Source organism: Gossypium hirsutum, chromosome A07 (genome assembly GCF_007990345.1).
Source record: "Gossypium hirsutum isolate 1008001.06 chromosome A07, Gossypium_hirsutum_v2.1, whole genome shotgun sequence".
Lineage (NCBI taxonomy): Eukaryota > Viridiplantae > Streptophyta > Magnoliopsida > Malvales > Malvaceae > Gossypium > Gossypium hirsutum.
In genome coordinates this window covers 3,438,356-3,455,195 of record NC_053430.1, presented here as the reverse complement: position 1 = coordinate 3,455,195, position 16,840 = coordinate 3,438,356, and the positions used below count along the sequence as shown (strand labels likewise).

Here is a 16,840-nt window from a genome sequence, read left to right as displayed (position 1 = left end):
AATTTTAATTTAATCTCTAATGTTATCATACATTTCTGGTTCAATCCTTTGAATATTAAAAAAAAAAAAAGGCTGTGATATCCAATCAATTGGAGCGGTGGAATGAGAGGGTTTTTTTTATTTAATATTAATATAATTATTTTTATTTAATCTTAATTTATTATTATATTTTTTGAAAATATTTATATATTTTTAAATTTTTAAAATTTTTAAAATTAAGATCAAATTGAGAATATTTATAAATTTAAGAGTTAATTTTTTGAAATTATAAGTAAATTAATATAATATGTAAAAATTAAAAGCTAAATTAATTATTATATCAATTTTTTTAATTGTTACTTTAATTTTCCCTTTGTGATTTTAGCAAAAGTAGCTAAAAATGGGTGCGTAAATTATTTATTTTGACTACTTAAAATGAAAATTTTAAGTTTTTTTCTTTCTTAGCTCCAGTTTTGTAAAAGATGTTTTTTTTTTCACTTTAAAACCCAGAAATGTTTAAAATGGTAAATAAATAAACTTTAATTGGGATAATTTGATTATTTCACGTGCCTAAAGTTCCCAGTTTGCAGCACGGTACTCAGTATCGTACAATTTCACTACCAATCATATCGATCGCTACTTTTAAAATTTTAGGTAGAATAACTTATTTAGTCCTCCATTTTTACATTTTAAGTAGAATAAATTATTTAGTCCTCCATTTTTATATCACCTCACTCACTGCTCTCTGCCCTGTCCTCTTATTTTTAAAAACATATATCTACGCAGCTCGTATATATAAGGATAAGAATGACTTAAAATGACGTAGAATGACGGTTTCTTACAATCCCTTCCCAACTCCATATTTGGTGTAAACCATCCTTGCACAGCACACCCCTCTGCAAAAGCATCACTTCAAAACAACAAACTCCATCTTTCAGGCTAATGGAATTCAAATACAGAGCTGTTGATGAACGGCCGCCGAAGGATTTCCCTCCACCCTCCTCAACTTTCAATCCTTTACCGCCTCAAGGATTTCTACCCCACCCTGTCAACCTGGAATTGGGGAAGGTCCAACTCCGAGAAGCGATCATCGCCTCGGATATCGCTCGTCGGAGAGCCTTAGAAGCTCAAGTCAGAAGGGAGTTAGAAACGGGCTTACCTTTAGACCAAAGGCTCACATTGCACCTCCACTCTCACTCTACCATTCCTTTCATGCATCACCTTAATAACTATAATCGCTGCCGCTCGGAGTCGCCTTTCAGCTTGTTTCCACCGTCACTTCCCCTGTCGCCGATCTTGTTGCCCTCACCTCTGACACAGGTTTTGGACAATGAAGTTAAAAATACTACGGAGAAAAAGAAGTTGATTATATTGGTAAGCACCTTTTAATTATTTATTTTACTCAATAAAATATTTCAGCGTCAGAAAGGCATAGTTTTTTTTTTTGGTTAAAGCCACAGGCTTGAACGAACTTCATATACACGCTATTTTATCATGTAAGAATCTTATGCACAATGGCAATGAAGGCATGATCCCTTTTGAATTTACGGGTTGGGTCGTTTAAGTAGAAGATCAAAGACAAACGTTTGAAATCATAATTTAATGTTGCCGTAGTAACGTATATGTGCTTGTACGTTAGTTTAATGGCGATTTAGTGCTGTTTCCCGTGTTGTTTTTTGTGTTTGATGATGTTGCAATTGGAACAAGACATGCATCTAGAGTTTGCTGTCTGTTCATATAGGGTAACCCTTTCTCTTTTCAACTGGACATTCAGAAACTGGTCCTAATGGGTCATTGATGCTTCACTTAGGAAGGCATTTTTCCTAGATTGCTATAGCTGCTTTTACTCTGTGTTATCGTGGTCTATTGTAGAATAGTTTAGATTGATGATGAATTTTCTATTCCATTTGGAACAGCTTTTCCATTTGTTTTGGATTTGTTCATGCATATGCATCTATGTTTCTACAAACTTTATTTATCATTTTCTTTGGGATCTCAATGCAACTTCATCTGATCTTTGACAATCTGTTGGCTGCTTCAAAAGTTTCTTACGAAAGTTGAGACACCAAACCAATATGTTTAGTGTTTCATGTTAGAACTTAGATAGAGATAATAATTGAATCCATCTAAAGTTACTTGGATTTTGTTTATGTTTATATGCATAAATTAATTGATTTTACTTTCACCATTAGCGTACATTTATACAGATCTTTGTCTGTATGTGTGCCCCTAAATTTCTTAATAGATTATATAAATATCATTAGAAGTGCTAGATTTTGCATAGAAGCAATCTCTGGTGCTTTGAATCTTGTTATAAAGTTCTTATAAGTTTTCGTTGGCTCCACTTGTGCTGAGAAAGAAAGTATATCGGCTCAAATTATTGATGACTTACGTTTGAGGTCTATGCTGCTTGTTTTGACTGATTCGGTTACATGTAAGATGTTAGCAAAGGCAGAAAGTAGAGAGATTGACCATTGTTTAATTGATTATCATCACAACTTTCTGGTTACATATTCTTCTCTGAGTGTTGTATTGCAGGAAAAGCCTGATCCTAATCGTGTTGTCGGAGTAAAGCGGAAAACACCACCTCTAGAAGGAACTGGTGAACTGCCTCTGCCTTCAATTAGCTCGAAGGGGAAACAGCAAGATGAGTGGAGTTGTGCTATTTGTCGAGTCAGCACCACAAGCGAGAAAGGTTTCACTGAACACCTTCAAGGTAAGAAGCACAAGGCTAACGAAGCAAGGCTAAGAGCTAACATACTGGAGAAGAGTTCCAATACCAGTACCAAGACCATAACAGTGCAAAAGAAACTTGGACTCTCAAATCAGAATGAAAAGGATGAGCTGCTGAGTAAGGGAGAGAAGGCAGAAGAAAGGTTTACAGAGAAGAAATATGCAGATTCCTTCAAGAAAGAACAAACGGATGAGGCGGAGATGACACCAGAACTTGGCAAAAAGAAGAAATTTAAGTTTTGGTGTGACATCTGTTTAGTTGGTATGCATTCTGAGGTGGTAATGGAAACCCATAAGAAGGGGAAGAAGCATATTGCTGGGCTCCTGAAACTTGATAAAATATAGCTGCCCTTCCTACCGCCACCGCCATCACCAAGCAGGCAAGATCAAGAGCTACTGATGTGGTCTCTGACAAAGCAAAGCTAATGGATGTTCCAAAGGTTGATAGAGTTATAAACTACCAGCCATGCAAAATTGCTTGTGATAACCATAGAGAGAAAATACACTACAAATGTATTGGGAGTTCTAAAAATTGCACTCTCTGCATCTTATTACTATCTGAGACTTGATTAGATGTTGGTATTACTTATGTGCACCCAAGACTGATTTTTTGCTTAAATGCCTAGGGTGTTGGGAGTAAACATTCCATTCGATTGCCCTTACTATGGAAAGTGACAACAACTTCCAGCCTACTCCAAATACCCATTTTCAAATGTATCAAGATGGAACAGGCCGCACCTTCCATTGCTTGGCAAAATCTTAACTATGGATGCTCAGCGTCAAAGTTTGGCATCTTTCAACAACCATTCCCACCAGAGATAATTCCAAGGCAAGGCAAGGCAGCAATTTAATATATGCCAACTATATTTTTCTTTACAAAAGGAGAAAATGAAAAAGGAACATAGCGCAATTAAAGGAGGGGGAGGGAGGCTATAGCTAAACTCACTTAGTCCTCAACCCATCCAACTAAGCACTTATATTACAAGTAATGACACTTAAACCCTCAATGCCACCTGATCTAGCCAAGAGATCTTTCTTTTCCCGACTCTGTTCGGTCCATTCCCGGTGTTCCTGCAGGCTGATATTTTGATATCATTGTGCTGCTCATCACTTGCCATTCGGATTGAACTTTTCTTGAATTCGTCTATTCTCATTGAATTGTCCATAGCTTGTAGTTCTTCCTCCTCTCTCTACAATGGAAGACAACGAATATCACATTAGCTTTGTTGTAGAAGATTATAGTATGCAAACTGCAATGAAAAACACTTGTAATAGTTACAAACAGACTACCGAAATCTGGTTTAAATCAAAAATCGGCGTCATAGTTCGAGCGGTAGCCTCCTTTCCACTGTAAAGCCTTTCCCTCTGGTTTAAGTCAAGAATTGGTGAGGAACTTCGCAGAACAACTTCCTCGCCATTGATATTTTTGTGCTGCTTCTGATTTAAGTCAAATATCAGAGAAGGATGAGTGAAAGTGGTTTCCTTTTCACTGTAAGTCTTTCCCTTTTGGTTCAGATCGAACCCCATAGCTGGATGTCGCAAACTGTGTTCCTTTCCAGTTGATTTCTTTTCCTTCACATTTGATTTGCTTCTTTTAACCATCGTACTCTGTGGTTGCACAAAGTTTCGGCTGGCTAGGGTGTTGGAAGATCGGTTTTGCATCAAGAACTTGTGCCTCCGTTTCAAAAACCTAATAACAAACATATGGTCGAAAGTCGAAAGTCGAAAAATCGAAATATTAGCTCTACATTGATAATTGTGATTCTAAAGCTTGTGAATCCTAAAATGTTATGGAGGAACAATATATCATACCGAACTTCGGCCAAAAGGGTTAATTTTCGCTCTTTCATCATCTGCAATTTCATTCTCATGGCTTCTGTTTCCTGGAAAACACAAAGCACAATATTAGGACTATATTAAGGCCTTAACACAAGTGTATAAACAAGCCATTAAATTTGACATCATAGAAGGCAAAGGAACCCCAATATTTTGGGCCCTCAAATTTTTTGGAGGGTTTGAACATACTGCCCTTATAGTTCGTGAGAATCCATGATAAGTCCTTAGAACTACTAAAAGCATTCCCTATAGAAAAAGTTAAGGATTTGTGTGGGAAACAATCAACAATCTTATCATCAAACATTCCAATGAATTGAAAACAAATACATATAATCACCTTCATCAATAAATATCAATGGATCAAAAGACTATATTTCCATCATATTTTAACCCAAATAACAAAGGCCTTACCATGTTCCCATATAACAATGATCAAAAGTTTTCATTTCCTCATATTTTAACCCATAAAAAACAAATACAAAAAGGGATCATTTTGGATGAGGCAAGATCTCCATCAACAGAGACGAAAACATAAGATCCAAACAATCAACATACCCCAATCTTAAAGACTGAAAAACAAGAACGTAAGCCCCAGAGACTAACAGAAACCGGATCTAATAAAATATGAAAACAAAGTTGTTACCTTGTGCAAGTCTTCAAAGTCTTGCATAAGGCTCTGGTGCTTGAACCTGGTCCTTTGGTCCTCATACATAGGATATGGAGAATACCCCATGGAAGCAGCAACCCCTTTCATCTTTTTCATGTTTCCAGATCAGAGGGATGAGAAAAAGTGAAGAACCCAAAAGGCCAAAATAAGGAGGAGAAGAAAGAGAGAAAGAAGGGTATTTGATGAAAAAAGGGAAGAAAGAAAGAGATATGGGCAAGAAATAACAAAAGGAATAGGGAATAAGTGTAGAGAGAGAGGATAGGAAGGTTCTCGTTTTGCTGTTTACTATAGGGAAAAACTCTGACCGAGACAAACAAAACCCAATGAAGCCCACATAATAACTCGGTGAAAAACATGTTTCTTTTGAGAGTTGAGACACTGATGAAGATGGGATTTTTTTTTGGGTGGGTTGCAGAAGGGTATTTCAGGTAAAAACGTTTTTATAAAAATGGTTTCTTTGAGGTGGGTTTTGGTTGGAGGACGTTTCAAGACATTCCCCCCATCTTCTATTTACATAAATTTTGGTCCAGCTGGGCCATTGAAGAAAGAGAGAGTTAGGTACCCTTTCTTTCTTTGATTTCGAAGAGGGTGCGTGGAGTTTCCATGTTTCTTTCTTTTCTTGGTCTTTTGTTTGTTTCGTTTTCAATTTCCCCCCCAGCAAAGTAAGGGTTTTTTTTCTTAAGAGAGAGAAAAGCTAAAGGCTTTGATGCGAGAAGAGTGGGCTGAAAAACAGCAGCAAAGGATAAAAATAATATAAGCTGATGCTGTTTTTTCTGATGTTGTTGTTTGTTATTTTGTTTCTGTTTTTGAGTGCTGGCCTGCCTGGGTGTTTTCACCTGTTTGAGGGTCACCCTTATTTTTCGTGGATTAGTCCCTGATCCTGAATATATCAAAATTTCAATCAGAAAGAGATGCTTTTTTTCGTTTCACATTATTAGGTCCCATTGCTTATAAATTTCCCATCATACCCTTCCCTTCATTCATGAAAATGCTTCCTTTTTACCTCTTTTCAACAATGAATAGGATGGTGAATCCAGCAAATCTTCTATTAGAAAACCGCTCTTTGAATAGCTTAAAAAGAAAGCTAAAAAGCTGGCTGTGCTTGAAGATTTGGAGCTGATTCATAAAGAAAAAAGATACAAATCACATGTATGCATATGAATGTATTTAAAGGGAAGGATGGTTTGGCATCTGGTCTCTGCGTCATCATGGTAGCAAACCTAATAAGCCTTTAATTTTTTTAGTGGTAAAGAGCTGTGATTTATTTACTCTGTAGTTCCAAAATCCAGATGTACATGTGAAAGTGAAAACAATCAGTCCCTTGGAATTATGTCTAAAGTTAGACAGTGGAGGACCAAAAAAGGTTGAAAGAAAAAAAAATTGTACTTTTTGTTCATCTAATCTAATGGTCTCAACTGTTTTAAACAGATGTTTTTTTGCTTTTCTTCTTTTCAACAGTTTAAAGCACCCTCTCTAGGCTAGCAAGCATGCACTTTCTCTAAACCCCTTTTCTTTGATTATGAGTTAAGACAAGTGAACCATTAAATGATAGAAACAGAACCAAAGTGGACACTTCCACCATTGATGACTTTTGGAAAGAAATTATGGTGGGAACTGAGAAGAGAGAGACTGAAATTGGCTTTGTGTAGAAAGTTGACCATAAAAAAAAGGGGGAATACAATAGTAATTTCATGGGGGGGCATATTTTGTAGGGTTTTTCAAATTTCAAAACTACCATGACTCTGGGGTTTGAAACTTGTTTTGCAGGGTTTGGAACAAGTCAAGGAAGTAGCCGGCTTTTGTTTAATGTTCAGTGCATCATTTTTGACGATACTGTTTGGTTCCAACCAAAAAGCTATGGCACCTGGTACTAAGTACGTTGCATGTACCCTTCTAAAAGGATTGGGTTAGATATTTAAAATCAAAATTGAAGTAAAACCGACTACCAATACCAACCCTTTTTTTTTATGATTCCATATGAGCAGGCATCAGTTTTATGTATGTTAGCTCCCATCTAAAAATGGAGTGTCATTTGGTTTTTGGGCCTTTTGAAGTTGGGTTTGAAACTATGTAACACCTTGTGTTGTAATAGTGAAAACCATTTCACAAGCATAAGCAACAAAAATTGGGCCTGAGAATACCATTATCAACCCTAAATGCAAAAAAGAAAAGGGAAAAAAAACCTTATCTTGTTCTGAAATCTCTGTCTTTTTTAGTCTATAGAAATATCTGAATTTTCTGGGGGAAGGTAACCTTCGTAAGCAATGGCTTCGTCAAGTGTCGTGACTACTCAAATATCAAATCAACTTGGAACCACCGATTGGAAGAAGTCCATCCCTTCACTCTCCCTTGGTAACTCTCTCTCTCTCTGTTTGGTTGCTGAGAAAATAGAGTATCAGAATAGACTATGGAAAAGTTTTAATCTTTATTGATGGATTTGTTCTAGTGATTATCTTTTAGTGTATGAACATGACTGAAATTGTTTTATTGGATCCCATTTAATTTTCTTTTTAATTAATAAAACAAGGTTTGAACTTCCAATTCACTTTTGTTTTTTTCAAATGATAGAAAATTTCTCAGTAACCAAACCGATGACTGTTCCAATTGCATCAATTATTCCCAATTGATGAATTTAAAGAGTGAATTTTAATATGTTTTTTCTACCGACGGTTTTCAGGTAACTTAAACTTGAATAAAAATCTAGCTGGTAAGCAGTTTTTATCATTGTCAGCTCCTCAAAAATCTGGGCTGAACTATAAATCCCTACGTGTAAATGGTCTGTTCGGAGGAAAAAAGGAAAATGGTGAGAAGGGTGATGATGCACCTTCCAAGGTAAGCTATGGTAGCATTCGTTTCTGCTGTATATTTGGATTATAGCCTCTTTATCATTGCTAAATTCTGATCCATATTCCAATATTATGGTGACATTTTTTGTTATAATTAATGCCCCTCTCTTTAAAGTAGTAGTAAATACTAGTTGTGTTGTGTCCCAGCCTTGTCTATAATTGAAAATGATGCTTCAAGTTATGCCTTAGCCCTTAGGTGATTTAGTCAAGCATTTATTGCTGGCATTCGATCCTGGTAGTTCGGTAGATCAGTCTACAAACTGCATGCCTTATGTTATGATAAGCTGTATTTGCAATCCATGCTAATTTGATGCATGTTTTATCAAGGGTAATGATAATGAGAAAGGAAAGAGCTTCTGCATATTCATAGGCCACTTTTGTGTCCATGAATAACAAAAATTCCTTGTGTGAAACATATCCAATGAGACTGTGTACAAAACTAAGGGAGTCTAAGTCAATATGCTATGGTTCATCGTGTTTTTTCCCCTGCTTTACCAGACATATTCATATCCATGGTGAGAGATTATGGCTCTAATCCACTTTCTTATCATTAGATTTACAGTCTGTCAAATAATCACTAATCCATTTCAAAGTGTCAAATTTGATTGATTGCTCGATTTGACTAAGCACCATGCTCTGCTTGAGTGCTACACGAGCTTCATCATCATTCACAATTTGAAGACTGAACCATGGTTGACTCTCTACCTCCTTTGAAACTAATGCTGCTTGCCTTCCTACTAATTTGATTTTAGGCAGGAATTCTTGGGAACATGCAAAACCTCTATGAGACAGTAAAGAAAGCACAAATGGTTGTCCAGGTTGAGGCTGTGCGAGTGCAAAAGGAACTTGCCGCGTATGGATTTTTTATTACACTTACCATTACTTTCACTATCTTAAACTTTTCATTTCTCTGTTTGTGAGTTTCATTTGGTTTTCATTGTGTTATGCAGAGCAGAGTTCGATGGCTACTGTGAAGGTGAGCTGATTAAGGTACGTTATTACAGATTACCATCCTCTTTCTATCCCTTCTACCAGTATCATGTACTGTCACACATAGCAAACTATGGAAATGAAAATAGTTCAAGTTGGACATATCAATCTATACTTCTTAAATATAGATTATAATTTCCTCTACCACTTATTGTTCCATTGAATAACTTTCCACTTATTTTGCGTCAATTGAATCATTCAGTTTTTACAGGTGGAAAGATTGTTTGCTTGTCAAAATTCAAATGAATGACTAGATTGGTTATAATTCTATTTGTGATCTTGGAGATTAGGGGTAGATAGAATGATATAAGAAGCCTTGGATTAAATTTAGTTCCCTTTCAGTTCCCCCAAAGAACTTTTGATGCTTTACACTCAAGCCAACTGTATGGTGTATCTCTCTATCATGTTTTACAGACTTTTGACTCCCAATATATTCTCTTTTTTAGGCAACTTTATCTGGAAATCAGCAACCTGTACGCATAGAGATCACTGAGGCAGCAATGGAATTGGGTGCAGAAGTGAGTCTGGTTATTAACTATTTTTCCTCGAGACCATTCGAGATTAGTCCTCTATTATGGCCGCATCTTAGGTTCTTTTTGCTTTCAAATTCCTTCTACGGAATGTGCCAGGAAAGGATCAATTTTCTAGACTTCCACCTGGTTTAGTTGGGCTGCCATTGTAGGGCATTAAGAAGAACTTAAGACACTGTTGTGTGCAGTTTTACTTTATTCCGGTGTGAAGTTGCTAATTTTTTATGCTTAATTCTTGCAGAAGCTATCTCTTTTAGTTAATGAAGCATACAAGGATGCACACCAAAAAAGTGTCCAGGTGACATTCTCATGATTTTTTGTAATTCACAGAGACGGAAACGAGAAATCTTTTCCAGGTTCACTTTTACTGATGATTTTTTTTGGGTTTTCACAGGCCATGAAGGAAAGAATGAGTGACCTTGCACAAAGTTTAGGTATGCCACAAGGTCTCAGTGAGGGATTAAAACAACAATGATCTCTCAACTAGCACCTGGATGGAGCTTAGTGAGGGATTGAAGCAACAATGATCTCTTGACTGGCACCAGGATTAGCTTCAGTTTTGCATGCAAACCAATGGTAGAAATTTTCATTTGTACTTTTTACTGCGAATTCGTGTTGTGATTTCCGTTTCTCCATGGAACTGGCACACTCTGTTCTAGAAGTCCTTCACAGTTACATCTATTCTCATTTCTTTTTCGAGTCAAATTCTTTGCCTTTCGTAGTCATGCTCTACACCCCTCTTCCACGGATTACGCGAAACAGTAACAGCAGTATCCTTAGATAAGTTACATTCAAAATAATTTTACTACTTTCCAGATATTGTTTAAAAGGAAGAAGGCAATGTTTTAACACTTCAATGTTACTTGAAAATGACAATGAAACTTGAGATTATATTTGTTAAAATCCCATTATCTAGGCAACAGCATTTTCCCATTGTTCAAGGTGAAATGTAGAAATATTAAGAGCTTGCGCTCAGTAAATTAACAATTTTAGTTCAGATCATTACGAAATGGAATAGAACTAACAAGTCTTTAAGTGAATTACAATCAATCCTAATTCAAATGAATCATTCCTAACTCTAGAAACCACACATAAAACTAATTAAATGGGGGATTTTAGCTGTAGCTGGTAGGATCTGCATTGTGTTCATCTAGAGTTTGGCAATTTTTCCCCTCTCAAGAAGGACCTGAAAAGAATGAAAGCTCTCCTAGGTTGAAATAGTGGAACTTCATGGCCAGCTCCCCTCACTGTTGCAAAAGTTAGCCCTTCATAAACCTCTGTCCATCCTCCAACCTTGTCAAAAATCATTTCAATTTGAATTCATAACACATTTTTTTAGAAATGCAAAATGGGGTTTTGGAATCAAACATGGTGTGTGAGATTTGAATACCTGATTGCCAGAATACCAAGGATACCATGGTGTTTTGATATGGCGGTTGAGATGGCTAAGGGAAAACCTGGTGGCTGTCACAGGTACTACTGAATCTGTGTCTCCACTGCATCAACAATGAGTACTTATTATGGTTCATTACTTTCTGTCAGTTTTTAGTTATTGGGGGGAAAAAGCCAGTTCTGCAGCAGATTAAAATCATCAAGTGCAGTCAAACACTCAACCTCTCAACCCTAATTTCCTATTGTCATTCATATGATTTGACACATCTTGAGCTAAGCTATTTGAGCTAGAGAATAGTAAATAGTAAAAAAAAAAACTCACCTGAAAACCCATATCCTTAGACCTGCTGCAATGAGCTCTTTGTATATTGGTAGCATTGAATTTTCAGAATCATTCCAGTTTTTTATGAGAACATCACTGTCCAATGACAAAAAAACCAAACATTTCTCAATTGAAAAAAATCCCCTCCATTTCAAAAAGAGTTCAAGTCAATGATAAAACTAAGGTAAAACCTGCAAGCAGTCCATTTATAAGGAATTCCAGTAGTATTTGCATGCATAGCCTTTTGCACATCTGGTCGATTATAGTACTTCTCGGCATAGTTCTCGGTACACGGATCGTAACCCGAAATCTGTCGATGCAAAAGAGTGTTTCCAAGCCTAATATGCCTGGCTGATTTGTTTGTTAATGCCAAGCAAGACGGTGTATAAATGCTGTATTGATCGATGTCTCCGAACTCATGGTTAATAGCATAACTCACAGCATCATCACATCTTGTAGAGCTTTTTTCTGCAGTGAAATTGCAGTGTTTCATGATGGATTTATATGTTCTATCTGATATCATGGAATGGCTCCACCAAAACGTAACAGTTCCAATACTGTCATAGTAATTGTCTGTCACAGCATTTCCTACCTGTATGTATATATGTCAAACAAATTTGAAAACTCCATTAACATGAAATGAAGCTTTTTGGTTGATTGTTTGTCATGCTTTATAAATGTTTTATTTACTTACCATAAATCCTTTAAGATTGATGATTGGATTTGAGTGAGCTTTATTGTAATCATGGATTTTTTTGGCCAACTGGGGAACATAATGCCCTACGCAAATATTGACAAAAAAACTTGCATGTAACATGTTGCAGGGCTGGATTTAAGGATAGTTTTGCTATCGAAAGCACTTTCGGGCCATTTTGTACCTGCATAACTTTCTCCGGCAATGTAAAATTCTCGGTGCTTGTAGGCCGGAAACCTTGACATCCATCTGGTGAGAAATATAAGAGCATCCTGAGCTGTGTCATTGAACAAATTTACTGTCATTAGGATTAAGGAATGATATACATCAATAATAAGCTCTCGAAAAAGCTACGGCTCACTGCAAAATCGAAAACATTGAAACACCTGTCCGGTCGTCACCAGAGTCTTTAAGATCGGAGCTCGTATTTGTGTAGGAGAATCCAACTCCAGCAGGTGATTCCAGGAATAGAATGTTTGCTTCTGTAAACCATATGAAGATATCGAATTTGTTTAATGAACATTACTATTAACTTAATATAGCTTTCATATGATTATCATATTTGGACATAGATCATGCAATGAGTAATTGATTGTTTACCCATATTCCATGAATATTTGTTAAGATAAAGGGATGAGCCAGTTTTATTAATCCGAAATGGTCCGATTTCCTCTGATGCTCCATATGCCACTGATGAGCAACCTGGTCCTGCCCACCGTGAACCAAAGACAAAAATAACAATCATCAAATCACAGTATTTATTGTTGACAGGCAAAAATATACGAATTTTTAAGGTGAATTGACTGGTTTATAATTAGAACAACAAGGCTTTTACTGAATTCATATACCCCAAGTGCTTGTTTCAGATCAATTAATCCAAAGAAATCATTTTATTGTTCTTCACTACTTGTTAGTATTTTTATAAATATTAAAATTCGATTTTTCATCGTTTGATGAGAAATTCATATAGGAAAATGTGGAAATAAAGTGATACAAAAATTAAGGGAAGAGATGTGACGGTTGAAATGAGAGGTTTGAATGGTAAAGAAGATAACGAAAAATGAATGATGTGAAGGAGGAAAAAGAAAAGAGGGGAAGGCAAGGCAACATGGAAGAGTGGTCCAGTTTCAGTTTCCACTACGTAAAACGTGATGCTTCTATTCCTGTCTACCTATCTAACAACTTGCAGTAGGGTCAACGTTGTTGAACTGTACAAATTGGGGCTCTCTAACCCCAATCAAATCACTCTTTATTTTTTCCTTTAAATTTTATGTTACAGTTTTGTACATCGATAAAAATATGCAACTCGTTTATTATAAATTAAATTTTATTTTATTTTATTTACAAAAAATAAGTAAATCAGTTTTTACATGTCATGTTAAAGAATAATTTTTTTTAATAATTTCATCTATTTCTATTATACAGTTATATGAAATGCACTAAAGTTAAAGCAAGTCACTCTTAAAGAGAAAATTAACTAAACAATTACTGGTGACGTGTTAGGTGTAACTTTTACTAAAGTGTATTAACTAGTTTTTAACAATGAAAATAGCTGCAATTTTTAGCAAAAAGATAAAGTTTACTCTTTAATTTAATTTATAGGAACTAATTTATTTATTTTTTAAATAAAATATAATTCGACTCTTAATACGATAACCCAAAATATAAATACTGTATTAATATTTTTTTAAAATTAATCCTTAATTTAAGGGTTAAATCCCAATTCAAATCTCATAACCACATAAGTTAATATCATAAACAATTAATTTGCATTTAACTTGCTAAAACAACATATAATATTAATAAATTTAAGCTATCCATCTACTTACAATTTGATGAACCATTAACTCTCTTTTCAGAGCTAAACCTAAATTCAAGGTTATTTGCTTATATGAGATTATTAATTTATTCTTCTTCTTGATAGACAGAACAAACTAGAAACACACATGCAAGGGGAAAAAACGTTGCTTTCCTTGAACTATATTCAAAGTTTAGTAAACCCTAAACCAGTAGGTAAGATTGTGATTATTATTATTTTTATATATAAATAACAAATTATGTGTATATATATATCTTTTTTAGAAAAAAAAAAACAATTAATGGTGTCACTGGAACAACCTGAGAAGGAACACCTACCTTCATTGCTCTTAATAAAATGGCTAAGCTAACAGTGTTCTGAAATGTCAGCTTCTGTTATTAATATGCTAAGATAGGGACCCATGTTATTTAAATTTACTATGCTTCAGTTTCTAATGAAAATTTCTAAATAAATAAAATACTAGTTAAATCCCTCCCCCACATCATCATCATCATCACCATCACTGAATGCGCGTGCTTCAAAGAAACAAAAGCAAACAATTTTGAGAGTTGTTCCATGGCTGCCTTGTGTCTCAAGTCAACTCAAACAAACTACAAGATAGAGAGAAAGGGGGAGCATCTTTGCAGAAACATGGAAAACTTTTGGACGGTTCTACTGGGAAAGAAAAGTTGGTTCACTTTGTGGGTTTCTTTTCTTTTTTGCCTTTGATAAAGAAACTATCGAATACAAACAAACGGCATAAGAAAATGACAAAAGAATTGGGCAGAGGGCGAAGCTTTTTTGAGGGAATTATAATGGGGTTTATTCAGAAAAACAGGCATAAACGTCAGTTTGTAGAAGGAATAAATAAAAACCCTAAATGGATACAGACACTGAAAGATGACGAGGTCCCACTTGTGGCAACTTATTCAGATCAAAAATGGGGTTCAATTGCCATTGCTTAGAAGGTGCATTGTAGCTATGGTTAAGGAAGTTTACTAACATGTTCTTGGATTTGATAGCATCAAACAGATTAGGACATGAACTGGGACATTAACATGTAAGATGCTCTCCATTTATGGAGAGCCATTTAGATATTTTTATTTTGGCTCATAATTTTGGAATCAATTGCAATAAATTTCGAGCACTGAACCAATAAAGAAGGCTTTAATTGCAGTGAAAATGAAATGCTCAAATATCAGTTTATGGCATTGTGATTGCATGCAAGGCAAAAGCTAGAATATAGATACCAAAGACTGACTGACCTCCATTGAGCCAAAGAAGAAGAGGTTTCTTCTCAGGAACTCTAGTAGCTTCAGTGAACCAGTAAAATAGACCTCGCCCATGTTTTTCATTCACAGTAACATAGCCTGAAAACTGTGAAAACCCCACCGGTGGTTGCCCTGGAAGTGATGAAATTCGATCCAGTTCTTGTTGTTTTGGTACAGCATTAGCAGCAACAATGCCAAATAAGAAAAGACTATAACAAATAGAGATGACAAAGCCTTTGCTTTGAACTGCTGCTACCATTTTTGCAACCACCCTTTTGAAAATGAAGCCTAAGGCTAAAACCGTAGAGTTATATGGTAGTGAATACATACACACATATATATAAAATGAGTGTGATGTTGCTGAATTACTTACTACACCATTGCAGGTTAGGCAGGTAGCTATATGTGGTGTGGACCTCTCACTCGAGAATCAGATGAGAGAGGGTCCTACAATAGAGCTGGATCGGAACTTTGGTTTTAAACCCATAAACCACATCATAAATGCCTCACAACACACACTCTGTCTCTCTCCTGCCATACTGTAAAATGTAAACATACCAATAAGGCAAATAACCCAGAAAATTATTTCGTTTCAATAGGAAAGCCATGCACTGACTTTCTATATCTGTAATATGTTAGCTAAGCAGTTTTGGTTCTTGCAATCATGAATATTCAACTTGTTAAATACCTAATCCCATTAATGGAGAGTAGTAGACGTGTAAACTTAGGTTGTGAATTAGTTTTCGCAGAAGGGTTATTCGAAGATCATCGAATTCGAAAACTTGATCATAAATTCATTCACATTTATAATAATCTTATTATATAGAGCATTAATAGTGGGCAACATAAGGTATCGAATTTGATTATTTTAATACAGGTGCTAATTTGGATTAAATTAAAGCTCAAGTAATTTATTTGAGAATGGAATTTGATTAGTGTTGTAAACATCTTTGACTTGTTTAGTTTGATATCTGATAAGCAGATATCACAGCTAGCTTTAATTACCAACTAAAGGGTTTGTAAAAATAAGTAGTAAATAAGCTGATCTCAAAGTAAAAGAAAACAGTAAAATTGCTGCCGTTTATCTACTTTTTCATTTATTTCTTGGTCTAATTTTGTTTTGATCCATCTACTCGCTGATGTCAACCTCCTCTTATTAAGATGTTGAAATTAATAACACCCTTAATTGGCATAAATAATATGATGTTGCACTGTTTATTTATTGATAAATTTAGAAATTTTATTAAGCTGTGACTTATTTATCGGGTATTTATTATAAATAGTTCAAGTTTAAATTATATTTATTCCAAAAAAATTAAACGAAAAAATTCATACTTAAGCCTTTTGGTCTTATGGGTAAACAAAAATTTTACTTTTGGCACTCTAAAAAATTAATTATTTAAGCTTATTTAAAATAAAATTTTTATCTTTTTTCCCATCGAATAATTATCTCAGTGCAAAGTTCCTAAATTTGTTTTCGTCAGTTTGATGAAAATCCGATCAATTATGTTAAACTAATAATAAATTTACTTATTAAAAGGAATGGAATTTTTAAGTTTGTTTAAGAAAAAATAATAATGCGATAAAAATGATAATAAATTTGTTTGAATTTTTCAACTCTTAAGATGATTTTATTAGTTATAAAAAAAATCTAAAACGTTAGGTATCTGAGTGTGGTATCCTTCCTAACCTACAAACTCAATGGGAGCTGGTTTTAACCACAAAATCAAATTAAGCAGCAAAGCAAAAGGAATGCTCCCTCTACATCACTGCCTTTTGGTG

At 35.1% G+C, this 16,840-nt stretch overlaps 4 protein-coding genes across 5 annotated transcripts; 2 read left to right on the top strand and 2 right to left on the bottom strand.

The window, feature by feature from the left end:
• The first annotated feature begins 736 nt into the window (after positions 1-736).
• LOC107919917 (uncharacterized) lies at positions 737-3,297 on the top strand. The gene is made up of 2 exons (XM_016849359.2): positions 737-1,353; positions 2,518-3,297. The coding sequence occupies exons 1-2, from the start codon at positions 922-924 to the stop codon at positions 3,055-3,057; spliced, it is 972 nt and encodes a 323-aa protein (XP_016704848.1). The 5' UTR covers positions 737-921; the 3' UTR covers positions 3,058-3,297.
• A 237-nt stretch (positions 3,298-3,534) lies between these two features.
• Positions 3,535-5,440, bottom strand: LOC107919918 (uncharacterized). The gene is made up of 4 exons (XM_016849360.2): positions 5,192-5,440; positions 4,525-4,595; positions 4,003-4,402; positions 3,535-3,902 (listed from the first exon to the last, which is right to left on the bottom strand). The coding sequence occupies exons 1-4, from the start codon at positions 5,309-5,311 to the stop codon at positions 3,708-3,710; spliced, it is 786 nt and encodes a 261-aa protein (XP_016704849.1). The 5' UTR covers positions 5,312-5,440; the 3' UTR covers positions 3,535-3,707.
• An 849-nt stretch (positions 5,441-6,289) lies between these two features.
• Positions 6,290-10,286, top strand: LOC107919916 (nucleoid-associated protein At4g30620, chloroplastic). 2 transcript variants are annotated; one of them, XM_041117210.1, is made up of 9 exons: positions 6,290-6,426; positions 6,983-7,089; positions 7,432-7,567; positions 7,893-8,047; positions 8,814-8,914; positions 9,012-9,051; positions 9,498-9,569; positions 9,823-9,879; positions 9,976-10,286. In XM_041117210.1, the coding sequence occupies exons 3-9, from the start codon at positions 7,480-7,482 to the stop codon at positions 10,054-10,056; spliced, it is 594 nt and encodes a 197-aa protein (XP_040973144.1). In that variant the 5' UTR covers positions 6,290-6,426; positions 6,983-7,089; positions 7,432-7,479; the 3' UTR covers positions 10,057-10,286. The 2 variants fall into 2 exon arrangements, with proteins under 2 accessions (XP_040973144.1, XP_016704847.1); XM_016849358.2 differs by lacking the exon at positions 6,290-6,426 and having other exon boundaries at positions 6,642-7,089.
• A 165-nt stretch (positions 10,287-10,451) lies between these two features.
• Positions 10,452-15,509, bottom strand: LOC107919915 (serine carboxypeptidase 24). The gene is made up of 9 exons (XM_016849357.2): positions 15,053-15,509; positions 12,590-12,697; positions 12,376-12,471; positions 12,174-12,266; positions 11,990-12,075; positions 11,487-11,887; positions 11,296-11,391; positions 10,972-11,077; positions 10,452-10,874 (listed from the first exon to the last, which is right to left on the bottom strand). Exons 1-9 carry the CDS (start codon positions 15,384-15,386, stop codon positions 10,728-10,730), a joined length of 1,467 nt encoding a protein of 488 aa, XP_016704846.1. The 5' UTR covers positions 15,387-15,509; the 3' UTR covers positions 10,452-10,727.
• Positions 15,510-16,840: the final 1,331 nt, after the last annotated feature.